The sequence below is a fragment of the Podarcis tiliguerta genome (assembly GCF_965153285.1).
Source record: "Podarcis tiliguerta genome assembly, chromosome: 9".
Classification (NCBI taxonomy): Eukaryota; Metazoa; Chordata; class Lepidosauria; order Squamata; family Lacertidae; genus Podarcis; species Podarcis tiliguerta.
The window spans coordinates 23526172-23544424 of record NC_139542.1 but is presented as its reverse complement, the minus strand read 5'-3'; the positions used below and the strand labels follow the sequence as shown (position 1 = coordinate 23544424).

General features: G+C 43.9%; 1 protein-coding gene across 11 annotated transcripts in view; it reads left to right on the top strand.

Annotated features, from left to right (window-relative positions):
• Positions 1–5263: 5263 nt before the first annotated feature.
• LEF1 (lymphoid enhancer binding factor 1) overlaps positions 5264–18253 on the top strand; it is a 98217-nt gene continuing 85227 nt past the window's right edge. For 4 of the 11 annotated variants that reach the window (XM_083456813.1, XM_083456815.1, XM_083456805.1 and 1 more), the window contains exons 1-4: positions 5269–5918; positions 6649–6883; positions 10234–10297; positions 12077–12210. In XM_083456813.1, the coding sequence (XP_083312939.1) occupies positions 6668–6883; positions 10234–10297; positions 12077–12210 (414 nt within the window). In that variant the 5' untranslated portion in view covers positions 5269–5918; positions 6649–6667. Of the gene's footprint in view, positions 5919–6091; positions 6422–6472; positions 6884–10233; positions 10298–12076; positions 12211–18253 lie in introns of those variants that run through there. The other 7 variants (XM_083456814.1, XM_083456809.1, XM_083456812.1 and 4 more) reach the window with 6 other exon arrangements.

Sequence of the window (18253 nt, the reverse complement as noted above, 5' to 3'; positions counted from 1 at the left end):
TTCATCCCCGTCGATCCATCACGCATCTTCCCACCTATGCAATCCGACGCTGTTTATTCGGCTCGTTTATCGATTAGAGAATCTGCCCCCCACCCACCATTATTGGCCTTGCAGAGTCCCCCCCCCTCCGAAGTTTCACTCTCTGACAAGGGTTTCAAATCGACACCTTTCAACTAGACCTCCCCTGGTTTTGTCCCTTATTTAACCCTCTCGCGCCCATGAGAGTCCTAAACCTATTAAGTGGTTAATAATTACTTAGGCAGACGTGGCCTGAGCGCTTTGGATTCGCGTCATGATGAAGGGTATGTTTAGCGGGAAGCGAAGGGAGTGGAATTAGCAACAATGCCGCGAGTTTCCCTTGTTCCTTCGAGAGAGAGAGCGAAGCTGCTGAAAAACCCATTGTGTTCCTGCTTTGATGCCCCAAGCATCAGACGTAGCCAACGTGGTGGTGCGCTCCTCCCGACGACTTCCACCTGCCCCAGGCAGTAAGTATGGCCAATGGGGATGGGAGTTCAAAACACCTGCAATGCACAATGCCGGATTTACGTATAAGCTAAACAAGCTATAGCTTAGGGCCCCACTCTCTTGGGGGCCCCCCAAAAAAATAAAGAAAAAAAATAGATGGATATACATTTCCAAAATATAAGATAAAAAACAAATAAAATAAAACCTGCATACAGCAACAGTGTTTTGTGTTGTGTAGGCTCCTATGATGTAAGTAATGGGCCCTGCCTACGATATAATGGGCCCCATTAACTTCAGTAGTTTAGGGCCTCATCAAACCTAAATCTGGCCCTGGCAATGCACTACCAATGCTGTCTCTGGTTTGGACAGTACTAGCTTGCTACCAGAACGTGCTTTCCCCATTCCAGTTAGGTCTCCTAACATGGTTTCTTTTCCCTCACCCAGTTTTTAACATCTCAGACAGACCATAAGTCAAGAACTCTCTACCTCTGCCTCTCGCTTTAATGCGTCCAATCAAGCATCCGGTGCAATCCTATGTGCGCTTACTCGGAGGTGAGGCCCACTGAGTTCATCCTATGCACACCTCAATGCAATTGGACTTGCTTATTGAGTTAAGGCGCGGTGTGTAGGATCGCAGTCTCAACCAGGGAGTCGTTCCTATTGAACCCAGTACAGCTTACAGCAGAGAACTGCATTGTGAATCTGGCTCAGCCCGACCCTATGCGTTTTTATTTGGATGTAGTGCTGTATTGGATTATCACCTAAAGTAGCGATCCTAGGGGTGCTGAACCTGGAAGGGGAGAAATCTCAGTGTAACAGGACCCTGTTCCAAGGAAATATGCTTCCTTTGAGCTTTGTCTCTGGAGATGCCCAGGAACGTCGAGCCTCCTGGGCGCTATGCGCAGCCCGATCCTATAGACACTTAATCAGAAGAAAGTCCTACGCAGTTCAACATGTGGGCATTAGGGTGGCAGTCTTACGGATAGGCCCTATACGGGCTTAATCGGAGGTAGCTCCTCCTTACGCCAGATTAACCGCCTAAGTAAGACTTACTTCTAAGCAAGCCTGTATGCAGTTCAGCGCAGGGGTGCTTGAACGCCCCCTTTCCCTTTCTCGTAACTCTCCCACTTTCCTAACCTCGCAGTCTTTTCTTTTTTCTTTTCACCTCCACCCACTTCTGTACCACGAGGAATCTCTAGCCCTCCAACCAACCTATGAACTCGAGAAGATTCTCCTTGACAGCCTTGCGTTGTCTCCAGTCAAATCTGGCGTTGGAGTTGAGGTTTTCCTGAGTTTATCCCCTTGTCATAAATCATTAAGTTTCTAGCCCCCGCCATCCCAGCTTCCCCCTCTTCCTCTTTAAAAGGCTCCCTCCGAACAAAAAAACCCCCAAAAAACTGGGATTGGGAAAACCTCCAGCCCACATGAAAGGCAAGAGGGGATCCTTTTTTGCTTCAATTAAAACAAAACAAAACAACCGCGCCTTTCCCTTTAATTAAACACACAGTTTATTTTGCAGGAGACCAATTTGGCGCAAGGCAGCGCTGCTGCTGTTCCGATTTTAGCCCCTCTGGCTACGCAGAAGAAGGGCATCGCTGCAACCCGGCGGAACTGCGCACAACATGCCTCTACTCCCCCCCCCCCCCGCTCCAGTAACTCAATTTTATTTTTTATTTTTTTAAAAAAATTAGCATCAAGAGCATGTCTTTTGCAAAGAGTGTGGCGGTGCTAGGAGGGAAAGCGTGTTTACCAGCCGGTGGGGATGCAGGCTGATAGAGAAGGGAGGAGGGAGAATAATAGATTTAGGGCAAATTTCAGAAAGAGGCACAAATCCTTCCCTAATTGTTTTATTAGAGGGATCAGATTAATACTAAACCTCCGTGTGAACAGTACTCCCTGGAGAAAGCTCCTCTCCTCCCCCGCCACCCTCCTCCAGGGTCCAGGAACGGTAAACAGCACCGAAATTGACACAAATCTCGTTGGAAGTGGAAAGGATTTCAGCACCCTTCCTCGATTTTTTTTTAATGGCAATAACAATCGATTAGACACATGCTAATTGGAGACCCAAATGCCTAATCGTTATGACAGCTAATAGAGTTCTTTTCAAAACAATGCCTTTCCGAGGGTATTATATTTGCTGTTAGTTATGAGAAAGGTTTCTCTTCTTTTTTTTATTAAAAAAGGCTGTTAAAAATATAATTTATTTCAAGGTTCCCTACAAATATATATGAGTTGTTGTTTTTTTTTAAAAAAGGCAAACCCTCTCTGCCTTTTTAAAGGGGATCCCACGTAAATGGAGATATAAACAGCAAAACATTAAAATCACACATGCCTGTTAAGGAAAATCCTTAAGCTTATCGAAAGGGGCTTGGTTGGTTTTCCGAAGCAGAAGATCTCTGTGCTAAAATACATCAAATGGATCCTTCCCTTTACGCACTGATTCTCAGCCCTCCTCCTCTCCATCTTCTCTCCCCCCCCCACCCCCAAATCTACTTAAGCAGTCCCCATTAGGTAGTTCAGACTACAATGATCTCGAGGGCAAAGGGAGGGATTCTGCAAATGAGTGTGGCAGTCACAACAATTAACATGAAGGAAGAAATAGGATTCGAATTAGGAGGAACAAGATCAAAACTTCACCAATCGCCCCTTCAACTTTCTCCAGGTCCCAAGCAGCCGCCTCAGCAGAGAGGGGGCGCGCAGTTTTGTAACACAACTCTGACAAGCACACCTTTACGTAAAGGTAAACCTCACACATCTCAATGGAAACTTGCCCTATCCCACTGATCTGAATAGAACCGATTCCAACTATAGTCCTTTAGGATTTTGAGAATAAAGCCCCATTTGAACAGAGTGGGGATCTCTTCCGCATGTCCCATGCAACACCATGTGCCCCATTGTGCCCCGATGGGACTTACTTCTGAGTAAACAGGCGTAGGGTCATGTCTCGGAATCCCTACATGTTTACTCGGGAGCAAGACCCATTGTGTTCAGTGGATAAGAATAGGATTGCAGACCTGGGATCTTAGAATCCAAGCAACACCCCATGTTTTTTATGAGAAAGAGGAGCTGCCTCCTTTTTCTATGTAATACATTTGCTTCTAGCTAGCAACGTAGGGTCTCGTTTCTCTCCCTCCTTCCCCTCGTACTTTTCTAGTGGATTTTGTACTTCAGGGGGGTTTTGATTACAGGTTGCAGGAAGGAAGTAGGGTCACGAAAATATGCCACATTTGCTTATTCCACCTCAATTTTTGAAGCAGTCTCGTCACCAGAAGCCGTTTATCCTTGCACACATACCCCGCTGTCTTAGGAGCAGTTGAAAACGTTCTTGGGGAACGGATGAAGGATAGGACTGCACTCATGGGCTATGATATTCCTAATGCACCTTTCTCGTGTGGTTTTGGGGGGACTTAAAACAACAGTAATTCTCGCACAAGATAGAAAGGATGCGAAGAGCACAGTTATTGGGAAGACCTGTCTAACTTAACGGCAGTTGCTTCCAAGTAAAACATGCAAAGCATCACGCTAAGAGTTTGGATTTTCCTTTTGCACATCACTGATTTAAAAACATAATAGCATGCTCTTTATTTCACTTTATCATACTAGCAACTACACATTGTTACTGGTAAGGATGGTTTTAGTTATATGTACTGTGCCCATAACGTGTGTTTTTTTAATGCAGCCATACTTGAAAGTATGTACCATTCAGTTCAATTGAACTTACTTTTCAATAAATTTAATGCACCCAAGACAGCAACCTTAAAATGGAAGGTGAATGGGTGGTTGCAAGCGTCCTCCTTTCCATTTTTTCTTCCTAATTCAAGATGCTAGAACTCATTACTATTCCGTCCTGAGAACCGGGAAACTATGTAGCTTTGTTCATTTTGGATCCCTTTCTCTCTCTCTTCCCGCATTACCGATTTTAGCGACTGTGTGTGTCTGTGTCTAAAACTGCAAATAAACAAGCAAAAACACACACCCACACAAACAAGCTCCCCCTTTTCAGCCACAAAACAATTGTGTATGTATAAGCTTCCCCCTCCTCTCCAAAAAGGGGGAAGTCTTAACAAAGCAGCCCTAGAAAAACATCCTTGTTCCAGATTTGTCTGAAGATGTTCAGATAACTATTATTTGCCCTCTCTGGAGAGGCTTCCTTGGGGAGGGGGAGAGTGAATTAGAAACCTCCACCCCTTGGAATAGCAATTCCCTTTCCGCCCTCATCTCTTTTTTCTGTCTTTTTAAACTCAGCCCATCTCAGATAATAATAAATAAGAATAATAAGCGACGCCAGGAGAATTGGGGAAGAGGGCAGTTATCAGAGTTAAAGTGATTAAAGAGCAAACAATTAGGAAAGAGATAAGGGAGCCTTTCTTGGTCGAGGGGAGGGGGAGCCACACGCGCGCATTGCTACCTCTTCCCTTCCTTTTTCAGCTACACCTTTGCTTTATTCTCACGCAGGCACCTTTCCCTTGCGTGGAAGTGGATGGCTGAAATTGTTTTAAACTTGGATTGCTGGGATGGCTTCGGGTGCATCTAATAAGGAGAGAGCTCCCATCCCACTCCCGTGCTTTCTAAGCTGGGTTTAGGTTGTTTATTCTCCCCTCCTTCTCTGTATGGATACATTTCCTTTTTCCTCTCCCTCTCTCAAGAGCGTCTATCAATGCGCTGTCAATCAAAGCGGCGGCTTCTCTTTCATCTTCTTTCCTCCCGCCCCCACCCTTTCAACAGGGCGGGCGAGAGGGGGAGAGACAGAGAGAGGAGGTGGAGAAGAAGTGGGTGGAGGGGATGTTAAAGTTACATTACAGAGGGAGCCAGAGAGAGGGAGAGAGACACAACTGGCTTCCCACTTCACACGGCCCCGCGTCAGCCAGCTCATCCTAGCTGAGCGGCTCCAGAGCTGGCCGCCGGCGCGTCGCCCCCACGCGCTCGCACGACCGCGGGAACACGTGTCCGAGCCGCGAGAGGAGCCCAGCAAGCGCCTCAGGCGAGAGAGAAGCCGCTCACCTCTCCCGCGCGGGAGAGGGAGAGAGAGCGCGTTTGCGTGCGCGCGCGCGCACCTGGCTGGATTTCTTTGCCGCGCTAATTGGGCCGCGGCGGGGAAGCGGCGACACCTGGACGGAGAAGTCGACGGAGAGGAATCGCCCTTCTCCCCCCCTCAGACTTCGGCAGCCCGTCCCGCACACTCCGTTTGAGAAGCGGGGGAGAACCCTGGAGGAGCTCTCGGCGTTTCCATCTTCCTGAGGGAGCTGACTTTAAAAGTTTCATTCGAGGAGACACTCCCACCCCTTTCCTGTCACGCAAGAACTTCTTCACTCGAGGGATTTTTCCGGCACCACTTCTTCTTCTTCAAGAGTGAGAGGGGCGAGGACAGCGAGCAGCAAAAGAAGAGAAAGAGGGGCGAGAAGGTGGGGGGGAACCCTCTTCCGTAGCCAAGGGACAAAGGCAGAGTCGTCCTGGTGTGTGTTTGTGTGTGCGCGCGCGCGTCTTTCCCTCCTTCCACCTCTCCCACCCCAAGCGGAGGTGTCTCTCTGGCATTTTCTCCCCATCTCCAAGTTACCACAGAAAAGGGGGGTGGGGGTGGGAGAGCCTCTTTTAAGCCCGCCAAGCCCCCACCCACCTCTCTCTCACAGCTCCCAAACACCCAAATAGTGCTGTTACTTTTTGGAGAAGACAAAACCCGGACAGTTGTCTTTATTTATATCCAACAACGTGGCGCAGGAATAACCCCGGGGTCAACGAGAAGCCCCCAGAGGTCTTCTCTCTTCTTGTTTATCAGAAGAGGGGAGGGGGAGGCCAGAGGAGATCAACGCCTCTACGGGAAGGGACGCGCTCTTGCCCAGACCTTCCTGTCCTCTTCGCCGCAGACACAACAGAAACCGGGAGCGGAGGGGTGACGCCTCTTTTAAAGGCAGCCGGGCCCGGCCGCGCTCGATCCCTTTCCTCTTCTCCCCTCCCCCAGGTGTTTGGGTCTGGATGGCATGGAGAGGGGCGGGCGAGGAGGAGGAGGAGGGAGCTGGGCTTAGGCGGCGAGGCGCGTGGGCTGCGCGGCTCGAGAGCCGGGGAAAGTGATCGCCGAAGACTTTTAACTTCCCTCGTTCCTTCTGTTCTCCTCCTCCTCCTTTCCCTCTCTCCCTGCCCTCCCTTCTTCCCTTTCCTTCCTCTCCCTTGATTCCCGGGGTGGAGCAGCCTCTCAGGAGCAGCCACTATGCCTCAGCTCTCGGGAGCCGGAGGAGGCGGCGGCGGCGGGGACCCGGAGCTTTGTGCTACCGACGAGATGATCCCGTTCAAAGACGAAGGCGACCCCCAGAAGGAGAAGATCTTCGCCGAGATCAGCCACCCGGAGGAAGAGGGCGACTTGGCCGACATCAAGTCGTCGCTGGTGAACGAGTCGGAGACGATCCCAAACAGCAATGGGCATGAGGTATGTATGGCGAGAGAGAGGGAGAGATGGGCACAAACGGTTGGGGGTCTGTGCGAAGGGCAAGGGGGACGCGCACAACAGCTGGCGGAATAGCGCAAACTTTCCGGGAAGGGCGACGGTCAAGTAGCAGCAGCATGATAAAAGTTCTGCACAGGGAACAATCCGGTTTCACTCTTTGGGTGGGCTTCGGGGTGGGTTGTGGGGGGGAGGCTCCGTCTTGATCCTTTTGCCCTCTTATCTCAAGCAGTAAATCAAGCAGTAAATCAGCCTGAGCTTGATAAAGTCGCTGGAATGCGTTCGAGTGGGTGGCTTTGCTATTCTGGGGCTAGAGGAAAGGATGGGGGGGGGGTTGGGTTGGGGGGTTGGAAGAGTAGGTTTCTGGCAAACTCAAGACTACCGCTCTTTTTCAAGGATTTGGGGGGGCTGTTGTTTTTTCAAGTGTAGAAGGGTTTTTCTTTCTTTTAGGCTAGCTAAGGAAAGGGCGTGTGTGCGCGCAGCGTGGAAAACGGGAAACTGTAAGCCGCCAAGTGGGATACTGTTTTGACCACGGCGCTTTGAAAACCGATACTCCACAGTTCCCCATGAATGAGTAGCGCTTGGCGCGGCGGAGGAGGGAGTGGAGTTGAAAGCTCCGCTTGCTGCAGTTCCCCCCGCCTTGGAATTGGGGGTTGGGGGCAGGCAGAGCAGTTGAAGAGGAGCTGTTGTATTGTTGTGAAGCTACTCTTTAATTTTCCTGTTACTTTTCCCCTAGTTTAAACCCATTTTTTTGAGTGTGTATTGGGGTGCAAGTATGGCTAAACTGGCCTCCTTTGGTTTTGTTCCTTGTGCGTTTGCTGATGACTATCGTGGCTCAAACGTAAACCTGGTCTGAGATTAAAACTTGAGTTGGGTGCCGTATTCCTTACATTACCATGGTTACTCTTGGTGGCCTGCCTCGTTGTGGTGCACTACAGTAGCAAATAGGAGTACATAGAGACACGTGGGTGGTTAGGTGGCAGCTTCCTAACTCTGCAGAGATAAATGAATGTAGTATGTGCAGAGCAAGAAAAACACTAGAAAGTTAACTTCCTGTACATCTTTCAGTGAGAGATTTTTGGGAGCAGTACGTCACAACAAAGTTCAGACTTTTTTCTAAAGGCAAACCACAGGTTTTAGGGCTGTGCTGCAGAAAACCAGCGAGGAGCCTTAAGTAGACAGACCTATGTATATTTGTTGCCAAAAGAAATATCTGCAGGCTGAACTGACTCATGCCTAGATCAGAAGTTTGCTTGCTGTGAAAAGACAGAAGAATCAGAGATTTTGAGCAATTTAGGTAAATGGTTTGGGGGGGGGCAGGTTACCTAAAAGATTGACTCCACCCTATCATACCTGCATATAATTTTAAGTTATTCATCAGAGGATGGAGAGGGCCTTTTCTGTGCTGGTACCCTAGCTATGGAATGTCTTCTCAGGCTTTCTTGGTGCCTGCATTAAAGTATTTTCAGCACCAGGCAAATACTATTTTTCCTTCTTCACGGCAATTCTAACTTATTTCTTACTGGGTCTTCTGTTTAAGAATGATGTTAGGATGCTTGTGGAAATTTTTATTGCTCTTAGTATTTTATCAGATAGTTATTGTTTTTGTGATCTGCCCAGATGGCATGGTTAATGGCTGGTCCATCATTTTTTTTTAAAGAAACTTTATTTTTGTAGCATCTGTGGCTTAACTGTGGCTTGCAAATTGAAAGAGCCCCCTTTCCATCATTGCTTCTGGTGTTATTTTGCTATAGTGGTACCTTAGGAACCTAGCCAAGGTGCTGCACCCTACTACTAACAGTTGGGGAAATGGTCCCAAGTACACTTAAGTCAACTTAATTTCACTAATGATCAATACCACTTACAGTGAAGGGTTTTGTTTTCTGAATCCTTCAGAGTAAGGTGCATGGAAGTCAACGGAACTTGTTTCCAAGGAACAACTTTCTTCCGGCACACTGAGAAATGACCTGCAAACCTTCAATGTTGGGTTGTGCATTAAAGGTTTAGTTTGAATTTCAATGTTTCTGGATTGCCTTTTAAATTTGTAGGAGCTTGCATTGATTCAAATGGAGTTGAGGTCTTTGAAATGTATTTAGTTACTTAATGCGTACTGGTGTGTGTTATTTTCAATCATTAACTATATATTCCTTATTGGGCAGAGGTGACTTGGCCATGGTATTCCCACATTAACTTTCCACATTGGGCTGTTGCAATGTGCTCTATGTAGGGCTGCTCTGGAAGACTTATCAAAAACTTCCAACTGGTTCAAAATGCTGGGTTGCTGCTAGAACTCCTATAACCTCTGTTCTAAAACAGCTGCACTGGTTTACCCATTTGCTTTCAGGTTCAATTTAAGATGCTCTTGGTTGGTAATATATGGGGGGGGGGCCTCCTCCTGGTAGTTCTGCTGCCCTAAAAAGTTCAGGGAAGTGGTGGTCTAGAAGAGGGCATTATCTGTGGCACCCCCTAAGTTCTGGAGTTCGCTCAGCACAGAGGTGTGTCTGGCACCTTCACTATATAGCTTTCAGTGAATGCACCTCTGCCCTGGCCTCAGCACCTGAGACATGTGTTTTCAGGTCCCACTCTGTTCCTATGACTCAAATTTCAACTGCTTTTAATACTGGATTTGAAATTGTTGTAATCTGCCTTGGGACCTGCTGGTGAAGGGCAGGTGATGAATTTAATGATAATGATTGTGAGTGCATACACCCCCCCCCCAAAAAAATTGTAATTCATTATTTTCCATGAGTATGGAATGCAGTGTGAGTGCTTTCTTCCCTAAATCAGTTTTCATGGCACAGGAAAAGGCAGGTTTGTATGAATCACAGGATCATATAATAGCATTAGGCCTTAAGAGTAGCCATGAAATTTCTCGGGTTAAAATCAGCAAGGTCAGAGCATTAGTCATAAACTCTTTAAAGGATTTGCATAAACTGTTGGGCAACTTACCAACACTGAAACAAAATAGGGATTTATTCATATATATATATATATATATATATATATATATATATATATAAACCAAGGATAGTTCAGAGACGCCCACAATATATTTTTCACTAAAATGAGGTTTGTGCAAATTAAGGATAGTGGAAGCTATTATTGCATCACTATAAAACTAAATACTAGCAAAGTGGTGCAAATTAAACAAAAACATAAAACATTTTGTTTTAAAGCACACTATCCTGTGGATAGGGAGAGGGGGAGACATAGAAGTGTTTATGTGGGATTTGGACATTATCATACATTTTTATTAAGAGAAGATATAAGGAACAAAATAAGGTAAAAATGGATGGAAATGTAATAATGGCATGTGATATATGTTTTTTGTCCAGGTGTCCAGGCAAGGCCAGTCTCAGGAGTCTTACCACGAGAAAGGCAGAGAACACCCTGAAGAAGGTAAGACAGATCTTTCTTTACACAAGTTATAGATGTTGCTGCTCTTTTGCCCCTATTCACGCTTTGCTTGCATGCAGGGCATTTTTGTATTGTCTGTGGGTTGTACTTTTAGCCCCACCCACAACTTCACGACTCCTTCCTGCAATTGCTGCCATTGCAAAAAGTGCAATCTTTCTCCGCAGTCCTTAAATAAATGCCTTGCACCCTCACATCAAGTAACAGTACATCTGGATGTTGGTTATTGAGGCCAATCTGCATGCAAGCATTCTGTTTCAAAAATTGCCTGCATGTGTGTGAGTGAGTCTGGTCTGTGAGTCTGGGACATGTGTGTGTGTTTGGGGGTAGTGGGCTTAAGTTTTTGCCACCCACTATGAGTTTGGGGTCCCTGGTGCCTGCAATTTGCATAGGGGCTGGAAGCACCCTTTGGCTTCACTAGCAGATTTTTTAGATGCAAGTTGCAATTGCAGGCAGCCTAACCCGGATAATAGTGGGCTGCATGCCCCCAACCCAACTGTGGGGGTCTGAACCAGAAGCACCCACATTGCCATTCAAATATAAATAAAAAAAGCTTATACTCAAAAGGCAAGCGACTAAGTAAAGTCACATAAAGCCTGGCCCCAACTAATGTTAATCTTATGGTTTTTCCATGTGAGTCACTTTTTGTGTTGTGCCATTTTCCACAAATCAGTCCTGTGTACAAAACATTTTGATCAATTCCTATGGTACGAATATTTATTTACTGAAGCATGTATGTGCTTCTCTCCCACCGGCAGCAGCTATAGGTAATTGTATTTGCTGACTTCTCTTTCAGTCTTTTAAAAAAAGTTTAGAAGGAGTTATTCTGGCAAGTACTCACTTGTTCTATAACACAATGTAGGAAGCATAATTCAAGCAGCACAGTGGTTATCTGCTAATTAACCAAATATTTTGGATGCCCTCCAAGCCACTAGGTTAGATGAGGGTTTTGTTTTTTTCCAGTGAAGCTGATTAGATCAGCATGATTCTTACTGCAAATACGTATCAGTTTCAGTTAAATTCTCAATATAGAAATGTGTTTTGTTTGTTTGATGGTTTTGTCACCAGGGAATGGTAGTGAAGGGTTGGGGGCAACTCTGTCAGTAAGACTTGTAACATGGAGTCTGTAAAATTCAGCATTTCATTTGATTGCAAAATAGCCATTATTATTTAAATTACATATTAAGCAGATTAGAAATGGAACCCCCTGTGTCGAATAGGCTCACCATTAGCGGCAGGTGTTGTTGTACAGAAGGCCGAACTCTCTCCCTTATTAATTGCTTCTAATTGGCACGGTCAGAACAAACTTTTTCCTGCTGCTGGTATAGACTACCAGAAGGAAGCCTTAAAAAGAAAAACGAAAAAACCCCCACCAAAAAACTAGTTATAATGTCCTAGTTCTTAACTGGAGAACAGAACATGCAGGGCACTTTCCTCTAAAGATTAACCTGTTCTAAGATGTGGTTGTAAATGGACGTATTCAAAGTTTTAATATCTGTGATGCTTAGTGGGCTGAGCTTCCTCTTGCCTGGAAATGTCATATCTTCAGAACCCATTAAAATGTGGTGGTCTAAGGTATACTTTAGTGCAGTCCTTTTACTAGGTCTAAGAACTTAAAGATGCAAACTTTGAGCAGAATGCAACCCCCCTGCCCACCTTCCCCCAAAAAATGTAGGACTGCTGGACGAATGAGTGTCATCTTATAGAGAGATACATTGGAAAATTAAGTGGCGAGGCTAAATCAGTAACTCTTGCTTTTTACAGGGAAACACAATGATGGTGGCTTATATAGTAAAGGACCTTCTTACTCTGGTTATTCTGGGTATATCATGATGCCAAATATGAATAATGATCCATATATGTCTAATGGATCTCTTTCTCCACCAATCCCCAGAACAGTAAGTTTACTTTTTTAAAAAAAATATATGTATGCATGCATATGTACACTCACAAATCATTCTTTGGAAGTACAAGCTTTGTTTACTGATTAGCAAGCCTTGGTTTTTTGGCAGCATTTGAGAGGAATGCATCTTACTGCTAATTAAGGTGCTGACAGTGCATACCTGATCCTTAGGCTCATTTCTAGCTCTGCATATGCTTTCTAGGAATCTTGAACAGTTTACGGTAGAGCATAAGAGGTGAATCATACAGAATGGCATCGTGGTGTGAACCCATTGGCAGGTGGTGTATGTTTGTGGTACCCATTGTGAACTTGGCTTCCCTAGGAAGTTGCAGGCGGTTGCTAGAGGAGGTGGATGCTCCTCTTAGTGTTTGTCTCGGTTGGGCTGAAGAGGCTGAGTTACAATCTCAAGCCAGTTTATGTTGAACCATGCAATATGGCAGTAATCTATTTGTATCAGAATTGGTGATCAATCTAATAAAATATACAGGGTCTTGCAAACTTTTTCCTGCTTTAACACCCTTTTTCTGAGATAATTCATTCTCAGTGCCCTTGTAGCCCTCCTAATGCCTCCTTCTAACATAATAATAATAATAATAATAATAATAATAATAATCTGTATAAGGGATGTTATACCTGTATAAACATCTGTATAAGGGATGTTATACCTCCATGATGGTCTCAGTAACCTATCAATGATAGCTATAGTTTTCTAAAGTAAGTTAGGTTTTTCTTCTTCATTGAAAGCTATTTAAAATATGCTAACTTCTCAAAAGTCCTAAATTCTACCTTTTTTTCCTCTTTGTTGGACATTTTCTAGTATACCTGAACATGCTAGTTTGGGTTTACTTAATTATTATTATTTATTAACAATAATTGTGTAAGAACAAATAAGCAATCTGATTTTAAGGGCTGTTGCATTAGACTGTATTTCTTATTGTAAGTTGTGAGTGGGTTAAGTGAACCAGCTACCTCTGAGTCCTTGGTGCACTGGAAGAGACCCCAATTTGCATTCCTTTTTACCTCTGGTGCTGAAATTCAGTTCATTTCTCATATAAACATGAAACTGTTAATTTTGGCATGTGATGAGTGTTTTCAGTGCATGTATTTACACAGACAGAACACTGGGATTGGCTGCATCTCTGTGACAAATATGTTTGGTCGTGAACATGATTTATCACTTTGTGATTATTGAAGTGACCCTAAAGTTCCAATTCTGTGCTTACTTATTTTAGATATGGTCCCACTGAAGTAAGTGGAACTTAAGAGCAAGCGTAACGATTGCACTGTCTGTCTGAGGACTCTTGATGTAAATATCCCTCTCTTGTTAATTGAAAGGATGATGATGACGACTATAGAGGATAGGATCTATAGGGACATATATTCTGTGCCACTGACCTTGAGTGAAATGGACAGATAAAACTGGTTATATATAGTGCTTTTTCTTCTTCTTTTTATAAGTATGCATTACTTATGCTTCTGAACATGAAGGAAGTATGTTAATCTTTGCAAGTTCTGGAAACAAGCCAAATAGTTAAAGATTCAGTATGTGAAACAGCTAAGATCCAAAATTTTATTAAAGTTATTTCCTGGTTGAGTGCATCTCGTTCATGTTTGTGACTGACTTACTCTAGAGGTTAATAATTGCTTTGGCTATCTGTATTTGGCACATGCACCTGAGAATACAAATAGTGTACTAGTAAGTTGTCATTGCGTTTGTGTTTATTGCCTCGTAAACTTTCAAGATGGTTATGGAAGGAGATAATGTATACAAATAACCTAACACTAGATGTATATAAATCACCGAACACTGGCAGAATCCTGTTGGAGGAACCAATGCTTCCTGGATGTTCTAAGCACATAGAGCTGTGTTTAATGCTAGAAAAGGGAAGAGAGTGTGTGTGTTAACAAGATGCAAAATAACAATGTGTTTATAAACACAGAGATAGTTTTAACAGCAAACTCTGGGAGCTTACATAAAGCACTATTGTCAAAATAGAGATACTATGATGGGAATATATTTTTTGGCTTTCTGAAACAAAATCTTGCTACAGAGCGAAACAGTTACTTGAAACTGCTGTGTATTCTGCTTCATCATTACCGTGTCTTGAATAAAAAGGCAGGAGATTGACAAAATTGTGTGTTTGGGCATTACATTTTTTTGAAGGGTATTGTGCATAAGAAGTAAGAGGAGAACTTATCAGAAGTGAAAACTAAGGACTGTTCTTGCATTTTAGCACAATGTCTTACATTTTCTGCCCTGTTGACATCAGGTTGGTTTTGTCTTGTGCTTTAAGTTATATAAAGGTCTGTGCCTTTGTGGGTATGGTTATAATAGTATTCGGTGATAGAAAACATGACATTTTAAAACAGAATATTCTTGCACAACTTCCAAAACTTGTCTGATCTGAGGCAACTAGAGTTCCCTTGAGGAAAATCCCAATCTGATTGGGACTAAGCTTGACAGAGGAAAAATTGCCTAGAGGAATATTTGCAGGGGAAACTGATGACCATGGGAGGAATTTGACATTCCTCGTCTTACTTGCTATTTTTCCGCTAGAAATCCTCCCTTCACCTTCATGTTGGTGACCCTTGTCAAATATGTTTTCCAGGGTAATGCAGTTTTGCCATTAGCTATCCTACATTTTATCATGGCTTCACCTTCTGGTTTCCTTGTCTATTATTCAACCAAGTTTTATTTAGGGTGGCCCACTAGAATAAATTAACCTGACAAAGTAAGGTCCATTAATTTCAATAGGCATACTCTGAATCAAACTTAGTTGAACTCTTTCTCTGCAAGGTGAAGATGGTTCAGATAGATTTAAAAGACATTTCTTTTTTAAAAAAAGGTGTATTGGACTGACCATTTGTTTGTGGATTTGATTCCTGTGGAATTTTTCATTAGCATAACAAAGCATCTGCCGGGCTACATCTGTTGCCCCAGAGGTGTTAGGTAGGATTTGAACCACCTTGGGGGCAGTGAATTTTTTCACACTGCTCTGGACAGCCTGATTTTCTTAATGTGCAGGGAAACTGATGAATACCACTGCTTATTTAAATTGAGTGGCTTGGGAATCATGATTAGTCGAATGGCCTATTGCTGATGAATATTCTGCTGCAAAAGTTTTTTGCAGTATGTAAATAAGATTTTTTTTATCAGATGCTAAAATTCATAGTGATTATTTCTCCTTAAGATGATGACCTAATTTTGCACTTCTGACTACTGCTGGTGGTGATGGGGAATTCCACAGACAGAAATATGCATGTAATGTTTCACAGAAATTCTAACATCTTTATATTAAGCTTATATAAGTCTACAATATCGACCTGTATACTATGTGAGTTTTTACCAATTTTTCATTGAATAACAGTGTTTGCATGGGTTGAATAACAGTATTTGCATGGTTTTCAATGTGTGAAGGAAAGTATACTGCTGAAATAACGAGAGCCAGCCAGTTTGTAAAAACTGTTTCCCCTATGGTTTTATGTAAATGGCTTTTGAGTTGCACATCTATGTATATGATATGTACAGTTATCTCTCATGAAGATTCATGGAGGTGGCAGCCTTCTGAATATATGAGCAAATCCAGTTTGGGTATCAGTTTGGACATATTTCTGTGTCTTGGATTTCAGTGAATTTAACTCATAATATTAGGCTTTGAAATGTATCATTTCTTGTGGCAGTGTGGCTCCCTTCCCATCTCATGTTCTGAACCCTTTTCTTAAGACTGTTCATGCAGAAATGAAGAAAAGCTTCACTTAGCAGATAATACTGGGAAAGATGAAACAATATGGGTCACTATAAGGCGGCATAAGACCCAAGGCTTTGGGGATCAACTCATGAGATGCTTGCAAAAAGCACGTCCTGCAACAGTGGCCTAAAAAGAAAGGATTGTAATACAACTTTTTGTGAAAATCTTGCCACCAGACCTGTTGTTCAAAAAGTCACCAGCTCTGTTAAATTTTACCTAGCTTGTTTTTTATTCTGAACATCTCGGCTTTCAGGCTTCCGACTTACTGGGAGAAAAACTGCTATAACCATAGAAGAAAATGGTATGAACAGCTGGAGCAGCAAATGGCAGCAATGTTGTTCTTCATAAAGCAAGTGCTAATGCAGCACATATGTCAAGAGGGAGACTACAATACTTGTGAACATAGCCCTGTGTGCCTTTTGGTGGCTTCTATCCTAGCATAAGTGTGAAGAGTGTGTGTGTTTGAGAGAGAGAGAGAGAGAGAGAGAGAGAGAGAGAGAGAGAGAGAGAGAATAAAGATTGGTTCCCTTTATATTATGGCACTTCAAGTGAGATTGGTTTTAGGTATCTGTCCTGGAGTGGGATCTATCCCGCATTTCTTGAGAGTTCCTCTAATTATCTCGCATTATTAGGCTATTTATATGTATCTCTTTCCAAAGCAATTAGATTAAGGCTTGAGTAAGATGTAGGGTGGCAAGTTTAAGTCATTCTATATTATGTGGCCTGTGTTCTTGGCAAGAAAAAGAAGGCTCCCCCTCTCTGCCACCCTTTGCATCTAAGCATCCTGGTTTTCATTCCCAGCTGGAATAATTAGAGTGAACAATAGGCCTCTTGGCAGCAATGAAAGAGCCCCCATATGTTCTCGTATAGGCAGTGAACTAAATGCCACAATTTTAACTTAAACTCTCACAATGCTATTGTTAGTATTTGAAGCTGGACTTCATCTTGTAGTTTTCACAGACCTCAGTCTTGGCGATATCCAAAGATTGTGGCTTATGGTTTTAGATTGCAGGAATTACATGCCGAGGGTTGTGTACAGTGGGGGTCACTCAACTGATGGTAAGGCTTCCATCAGTGGAACAGGGAAGGAAACAATTTTCAGTGATACCTCCTTATTCCTGCAGCAAACTCCCATCTCTCTCTCCTCTCCCACCCATCCACCCCCCGAATTTAGTGGGGAGGCAGAATCACTGAAAATTGCTTCCCTCCCTGTTCTGCTGAAAGAAGCCTCACAGTCAGCTGAGACCACGTTTGAAAACCAGGCTGCTACTAAACGCTTGATGATATGGCCAGAGAGACCCAATTTAGCTTCATAATGCATTTATTTTATTTTGAAGTTCTCATGTGTAGCTCATGAAACATGTGCAGTCAGGGAAGGCAGCACAACTATAAATGACACGATTCCTCCATTGAAGTTACATACACATTATTACTGTATCCAAGGTATGGATCTCATATAGAAGTCAGCAACTCTTTTTTACACCAGAGATCTCACTGATTACTAATAAGCTTGAGATAACACAGTCAGCTTGTATGCTTAGAAATATGGGTGTAATTGGAATATCTTATTCACGTACACAGAACTTGCTGAATGATGTGTAGACATATTCACCCTGCATTTTGCTCTTTTGGGGGCAGGAAATGTTTATACTTTTTAGGGGGTGGGGTCTGAAGCACAGAGTGATTACTGGCAAAGGGAGAGATGGTGCTGGGGGAGTGGTAGACAAGATCTTGTAAAAGGGCTGCTAGCCACTGTAAGCCCTTTTCAGTCACTTCCCAGCTCTCTGAATTCGGGTGATCACATCAGTCCATTCCCTAGTCTGGTTGTGCTGTTGATGAATGCCAGGTTGGCCTGAATAAAACATCTGTGCTCCGTGATTCAATTATGAGATGAAGGCTGACCTGGTATGTGTCATGGAGAAGATCTTGGTGGGCAAGCTTGCCTCCCATGGTACCCAGTACAGCACCAGCCCAGATTCATCCATTAGATTTCCATTGTCCTCACCAGGAAGCCAATCCATCCTGTCATTGATTTCAGTGGTCTGTTATTTGTGTTGGGCCTGAATAGGCAGAATAGGGATGCTGTTGGTGTACCACCCACCCCACTGCCCAACAGCCTCCATGGATGTGCGGGTGGCTTTAGATAACCTCTTCATAGTGGTGGTAGTTGGGACTTCAACATCCATGCTGAAGCCAACTCCACACAGTGGCAGAGAAAGGGAGCAGTTCACCCCAGGTGCCATATTTGAGGGGGATGACAAGAAGGCACCATGTGGGGGGCTGTCCCGG